Source organism: Elephantulus edwardii, unplaced genomic scaffold (genome assembly GCF_000299155.1).
Source record: "Elephantulus edwardii isolate Elephantulus edwardi_28Jun2011 unplaced genomic scaffold, EleEdw1.0 scaffold00041, whole genome shotgun sequence".
Classification (NCBI taxonomy): Eukaryota; Metazoa; Chordata; class Mammalia; order Macroscelidea; family Macroscelididae; genus Elephantulus; species Elephantulus edwardii.
The window spans coordinates 311,071-318,155 of NW_006399791.1; the positions used below are offsets into that span (position 1 = coordinate 311,071).

The following is a 7,085-nucleotide window of genomic DNA, read 5'->3' on the forward strand; positions in this document are numbered from 1 at the left end:
AGCAGCCTTTTGGAATCTTCTGTTCAGCTCTTTAGTATCTTGAATTCTTCCTTGTGCTTTGGCTTCTCTGCGCTCCAGTGCAATCTTCATATATATATACATACATACAAATAATGTAGCATGTGTGTGTATATATATGTTGTTTGTTGTTGTTCTGTGCCATCGAGTCAGAAATGACCAATAGTTGACCCTCCGGCGCGTTTTCAGAGGCAGTTAATTGCGAGGGAGGAGATTGCCGATCCTTCTCCTGCGGAGCAGCTGGTGGCTTTGAACCACGACTTTAGCACAGCTTCTTACCACTGGGCCACCAAAGCATTGTTATTATCATTGTTATGTGCCATTGAATCTCCTATGACTCATAGCGACCCTATGTACAAGAGCCCTAAATGCCATTCCTTCCTGTGCCAACCTCACTGTCTCACCACTCCACTCACAGAATCGATCCATCTCATCAAAGGTCTTCCTCTCCTGTGCCGTTCCTCCACTCTCCCAAACATGATGTCCCTCTACAAGGACCAGTACCTCCTTGCAACATGCCCAAAGTATGTCACATGAAGCTTCAGAATCCTTGACTCCAAGGAGCATTCTGGCTTCACCCTCTCCAGGACAAACCTGTTTGTTCTCCTAGCCGTCCATGGTATATAGTGTGATATATTTAGTGCAATATATAGTGTTTTATTATATATATATATATATATATATATATATACATACACATACAGTGTATATTATATATATATATATACACATACAGTGTATATTATATATATATATATACACATACAGTGTATATTATATATATTGTGTGTGTAAGTGCATGTATATATATTAACAACAACTTTATTTGTGTACCATCAAGTCAGAACCAACCCATAGCTGACCCTCTGGCGGATTTTCAGAGGCAGTTAATCACATGGAAGGAGATTATCCATCCTCCCACGGAGCAGCTGGTGGCCTCAAACTATATGCCTTCAGAGTTACAGTGCAGCTTCTTGCCACTAGGCCTCCAGAGCTCCCTAATATGGGGTGTGTGTGTGTGGGGGGGTGTTTGTTAATATTATTCAACCATAGGGAGAAATGAAGTTTAGATACCCACTATGACATGGATGGACCTTTTTGAAACATTATGCTGAATGAAATAAGTCAGTCACAAAAAAAGACACAATCCCACTTATCTGAAACACTAGAATGGGCAAATACATGGAGACAGGAAATAGGTTAGAGATTACCAGCTCCTGGAGTTGGGACGATGGGTACAGTTTCAATTTGATGTAATGAAGATATTTGGGAAATAGTATTAATGGAAGCTGGATAACAGTGTGAACATACTTGACGCTACTGAATTGTACACTTAAAAATAGTTAAAGTGGCAAATTTTAATATTAAAAATACCACAGTAAAATGACAAGGATACAATGGGGTCCTCATTTTAGACTTCTAGTATCACATCACATGCTGGGTTTCAGGGTGAATTAGAATGACTATCGTTACCCAGGAATCTGTTTGCTTGGAGTATATAATCTGTGGGTGCAGTACTTTTTAACAGGTAGACGTCCCACCTTCTGTTTGAAAGACCAGGGTCCAGTTGAGTCCTGCCGGTGCACCTTGAGTGCAGCCACTACCTGTGTGTCAGTGGAGGCTCGCATGCTGCTGTGGTGCTCAGTGGCTTGAAATGGTGCATTCAGACTCAGACTAGGAAGAAAGGCCTGGTGATCAATTTAAAAACTCAGTGGAACCCTGTGGATCACAATTAGGACTGTGGAGAAGTAGGCAATATTTCATTCCATTGTGCACGGGGTCTTCTTGAGCAAGGGGGCTGCTTTACAGCATCCAGTTATATATTGTTCATGTGGATAACTTCCTCAGGGATGGGAGGTGGGGAGACTGGCTTTCAGGCAGCACTACCCTAATGTGGGAATCATGACACCACAGCCTGGTGCTCTCAGGGGTCAGGAAGACCCAGGAAAGTTGACTGTGGTGCAGGGAGGGTGGAGGAGACTTACAGGCAGGGGCTGCCCTCACCCTAACCTCCTCTTAGAACAGGGAGCCTCACGTGTGTTCCTCTCTGACTTTCCTAGCGGACAAGAAAATGATGAGCTCAGCTTCTGCAGCAGGCACCCAGCAGATCTACTCCCAAGGAAGCCCATTCCCCCCAGGACACTCGGGGAAGGCCTTCAGGTAGGTGCTGGTGAGGGGGAAGTGGCGGAGGCCAGGAGGGAAGAGACTTGCTCCTTAGGGAATGCTGTGGCCTCAGAGCTCAGTGCTCTGTGTTCAAAGGTAGACATTAGAAAAGCTAGTCCCACAGGCCTCAGGCTAGCCTGACTTGGGTGGCTCAGTTGTCCTCTGAGACTTTGATGGTAAACATTAGAGGTGCTGGTCCTGCCTGCCTCGGGCCAGGTTGACTTGGGTGGCTCGATTGTTCTCTGAGACTTTGATGAGTTACAGTAGACTTAGTATCAGTGACACTGTGCTGTGAAGGATGCTAGCCACAGTGCTTTGTACAAGTGCCCACAGAGACAAGGGAGAGAACTGGCCTCCAATCATGACCCAGATTGGACAGAGCCAGGAACACTTGATAAAGCACCAGGAGGTGCCCTGTCTGTGTGGAACCTGACAGGGTGAAGCTGCTTACTAAATAGTCTGTGAGGTGGATGGATGGATGAAAGTAATTGTGCAGCCTCAAGTCTGGGAATTTGAAATGTGCAGAGTGCCCTGTAAATCTGTAGGATGAGGTGGGCTTGGTATGGGGGTGACTGTCTCTGATGTCCAGCTTGGTCATAGATGGCTCTGAGCCACATCCTTAGGTCGACTCCTTCAGCTGGGTTGCTGACCTTGGCTGCTTCCTGTCTATTCTGAGGCTCATGGTGGGCAGTGGATAAGAGATCTTGCCCTTGACCCAGAAGAAGCCATGTGTTTCAGCCAGGGCACGCCCGCAGTGCAACAGCTGTATCTTATCACTGCCATAGAGTCTGGACAAAGAGAGCTGAGTGCCCCATAGAAAACAGCAAAGCAGAAAATACCTTATTAGTTCATCAGGAAGGAGAAAGGGAAAGGAAGTGTTAAGTGAGGAATTGATTTTAGGAAGTCAGAAAGATGTTTCCCATTATGTGATCAACTAAATTCATTATGCAGCTGTTCATCTCTATTTTAGGAAGGATTAGATAGCATGGGGGGGGGAGTTACAGCTTGATTCTGAAAGCTCTCCATCTTTTCTGTGGGCTGTCTGATTTTCAGAACCTGGCTGAAAGTCCACCTCCCTCCAAAACTTTCTGTGGTTAGCCTCACTCCTGCCTGCCTGACTCACGCCAAGCTCATCCCAGAGAGGCAGAAAAGGCCTGAAACAAAATGCAAGTCTTCCTCACCTCCCAGATTTTCATGAGTTCACTGTGTAGTCGACACAGCCAGGGAGATCTCACAGAGCAGCCCACATTGCCACGAATACTTAGGAACGGAGGCGAATGTCAGGTCTGAGCCTCTAAAAGTGCACACAGAGCCCACTAAGTGTGGTATGATGCACACAGCAGGCACCTAATAAAGGCTGGTGAGATTAAATTCAAGATGAACTGATGAGAAGAGGGAGAGGAAAACAGAGCATGCTTGGGGGAGCAAGCGTGAGCCGCCCCAGCAGGTTCCCCCTGGCGGTTTTTATTTCTGTTCACAACTCTCTACCCGGCAGCCCGCATCCTGTCCCAGAATCCATAAGGCTCGCAGGCACCCCAGAGGAACAAATTAACTAGAGCACAGAGGGCTACGTGAACACCAAGCCTGGCATTTATTCTAAGTAGCTTCTCTCTTCATAGGAGCCAAACTATCTATTGAGAGCAAATGGTTCCCAAGGGTAGGCTCAGAGCTCAAGTTGGGGGAGTACAGAGAGACCCCTGTGGGGAAAATGAGGCAGTTAATTAGAAATGGGCTCAGGACCACTTGGGAAGGTATGGCAATTTCAGGAGGCAGTGAAGGAAGGCCATGTGCAGCCATGAGGACAGGGGCAACAGGCAGGTGGCCCGGATGAGGTACCAGCCCAGCAGACTGGACTTGAGGGTTCATCCAGCCAAAGCACAGTGTTAATCAGGGCTCATGAACTCTGTTCTCCCAGCTCCTCCGTGGTCCATGTACCTGGGGTGAATGATATCCAGTCCTCTTCATCAACAAGCCAGAACATGTCTCAGATCTCCCGGCAGCTAAACCAGAGTCAGGTGGCGTGGACAGGGAGCCGCCCGCCTTTTCCTGGACAGGTATGGGTTTCTGGGAAGGTACTGCCTGCAGGTGCCAAGAGGTGCCGCCCTTCTGTATTTTCTCTGGGGCTAAACTCCAAGGAGGGGCCATGCTTGAAGCCATAGGTGACTTCCCAGCAATAGCTGGATGCTCAGAGCACTGGCCATTCAAGGGCCCATTAGAGCAGATTCTTCCCACAGTCTTACCACATCTGATATCCGCACCCATCTCTTCACAGCCTTGACCTGGGAAACCTCACTCAAGGGGCCCAAGTATCTATTTGGAATTAGTCCCTCACTACACTGGTCCGGGAGTGGATGGAAATAGGCATCTCTGCCACCTGTCCTCTTCTTCTCCCAGGCCGTTTTGAGAGTGTGTTCTGACTGAGCTGAGGGAATTCTTTGTATTTATAGTGTTAAGGCTTCTGTGACCTTGAAACCAGAATCCCTAGGTTGGGTTACTTCAGTCAGACCCAAAGGTCCAAGATCCAAGTCCTAGAGTTTGTGTATCATCCCCAAACACTGGGCTCATGCTAGGGGCCTGGGACAATCAGCCAAGACCACGAGTCGTTTGCGTTGACTTCAAGCTGCTGTAGTCACTGCCTCCTTTCCTGGTGAAAGCAGCTGCAACTGAGTCAGAATGGAGGCTTCAGCTGCTGCCCTTTTTCCTGGTTTTAGCAAATCCCATCTCAATCCAGCAAGACTCAGTCATCTCCTTTTGGGATTGGAACAAGCCACACCTACCCCGCTGACCCATCTTCCTACAGTCCTCTCTCTAGCCCAGCTACCTCCTCGCCAAGTGGGAATGCCTACTCCAGCCTGGCCAACAGGACTCCCGGGTTTGGTAAGTAGGGAAGGAGGGACGGAAGTCCTGGGTCTGGGGTTCAGCCCACCAGCTCTCAGAACTCAGGGAGAAGGTTGGGAGGTCCCTGAGAGCCTCTGTTCTTGCTGGTCACAATGAAGCTCCTGGCGTTTACAGCACACTGGGTCCCTGGTCTTTTAAGACTTAACCTTTGAGGACAAGTGACCGTCCCAACACGTGGGTGTGATTTTTAAAAAAAATAAAAATAATTTTTTAAAAAATTTTGTTTACGTATAAGTTTATAATATGTAGAAATTCATGCCAATTTTATCTAAAAATTATTATGTTCAGAAATTCCTGTTGTTCTAGGAGTTATACGCTTCTTTTTATGTATGTATACAGAGTAAGATATTGAGTCATTCATCCAGATAATTCAGTTCAAATAAAATGTTATCAGTGTGTGAATCACTTCTGTGGGGAAAACCTACAACCAGTAGAGGATAAAATAGATGAATGGGACCTTCTAAGAATCAAATCCCCATGTACATCAAAAAAACTTTTCCAGCAGGGTAAAAAGGAAAGCCACAGACTGGGAAAAAATATTTGGTAATGACATGTCTGATAAGAAGACATTCAGATGGCGAACAAACACGTGGAAAAAATGTTTAAAATTCTTAGCTCTAAACGAGTGTGATTTTTGAACCCTTTGTGGCAGCTGACAAGGACTTTCAGGTTCGTCCCCTGAGTCAAAAAACTGTAATTGTATTTCATTTGTTTTTGTTGTTTTTTTTTTTTAATTTAGTATTAATTTCAATGAAAATTTAAAGAGACTCTGGACTTCCATTCATTCATTGTTGCACTTTCCCCCCCCTCCCAACCCCTCCTCCCTGTAATTGCATTTCAAAGTAATTGGAAAATAATCACAGAGATGACAGGTTTTTGTAAATAAACATTGTAAACTTCTCTGTCCTTTCTTAATATTTAAATAGGGGTGCTCTCCTATGGAAGAACATCTTTCTTAGCTTAGTTAACAAACATCAGCCCATAAAGGATTAAATTCCACCTCCCACCTCCCACCCCTATGGATCTTCCAGGAGGCCTTGCCATTCTCACACTTGTTTGTCTGTTGAAGCCCAGCGTGTCCTGGGGCAGGGACCCATTTCCAGTAAGGAGGGCCAGCCAAGGCCCTGTGATGAGGGAGGCCCAGGTGGGGCCCATTTCTTCGCATTGCTACCATTAATGACATCCCGTAGGGGGCGTGTGGGCATTTCTCTGCAGAAGTGATCATTCTCAGCCCATCAGAAACCAAGCCCAAGCATCTCAATTTCTCTTGAGCAAGTTAAAAGCTTTCATTTAAGCTATCAGACTGTCAGCCTTTCTCAAAACACTGCATATCCCTAGCACGTAGCGTGGCATTCTTGGCCCAGCCCCACCTCCTTGCCTGCCTTCGCTACTGATAACAAGACATCCTTCAGCCAGGGGTCTTGGGGTACAGCATTTCCTCAGCTGTGTCTGTCTCTCCAGCCTTGAATCAGGTTGCTTGTAACATATTCTCATGTTCAGCCTTTAAACATCCTTATTTTATTAGTAAGTAAAGCTCCGTTTGGAAGCATGGGCCCTTGCACAGGAAGGAGTCTTGTCAAATCAGGCACTTTGAGCAGAATAATCACCCTTTCCGTCTTTCAGTCCCAGGAGACCCTCCTCTTCTCCCAAGTGTGAACGCACACTCTTTTTCTTCATTCATCCCCTGGGAATGCTCAGACCACTCGCTGCTCTCCTCTGGAATATGGGCTTTGCCAATTTGACAGAACAGAGGCGACCCATCTGGGCTGACAGAGCTCACTCACACTGATGAGCACCAGGCCAAGCACTGCAAGAGTAGAGGGGAGAGACTCTGTCTCAGCCCTGAAAAGGTAGCAGGCCAGAGATTGAGACAGAAGCTGATGGGTAATCGGAGAAGGGCAGCAGGGCAATCCAGTGTGTGTGGGTGCAGCCTCCAAAGTCAGGTGGAGAAGGACACTGGGACAATCCAGTGTGTGAGTGCAGTCTCCAAAGTCAGGTGGAGAAGG

At 46.8% G+C, this 7,085-nt stretch overlaps 1 protein-coding gene across 1 annotated transcript in view; it reads left to right on the forward strand.

Annotated features, from left to right (window-relative positions):
- The window catches only part of ARNT2 (aryl-hydrocarbon receptor nuclear translocator 2), a 197,412-nt gene that overhangs the window by 178,858 nt on the left and 11,469 nt on the right, over positions 1 to 7,085 (forward strand). Inside the window, exons 15-17 of the mRNA XM_006885116.1 lie at positions 2,079 to 2,178; positions 4,097 to 4,235; positions 4,893 to 5,058. Coding sequence (XP_006885178.1) covers positions 2,079 to 2,178; positions 4,097 to 4,235; positions 4,893 to 5,058 — 405 coding nt within the window. The remainder of the gene's footprint in view (positions 1 to 2,078; positions 2,179 to 4,096; positions 4,236 to 4,892; positions 5,059 to 7,085) is intronic.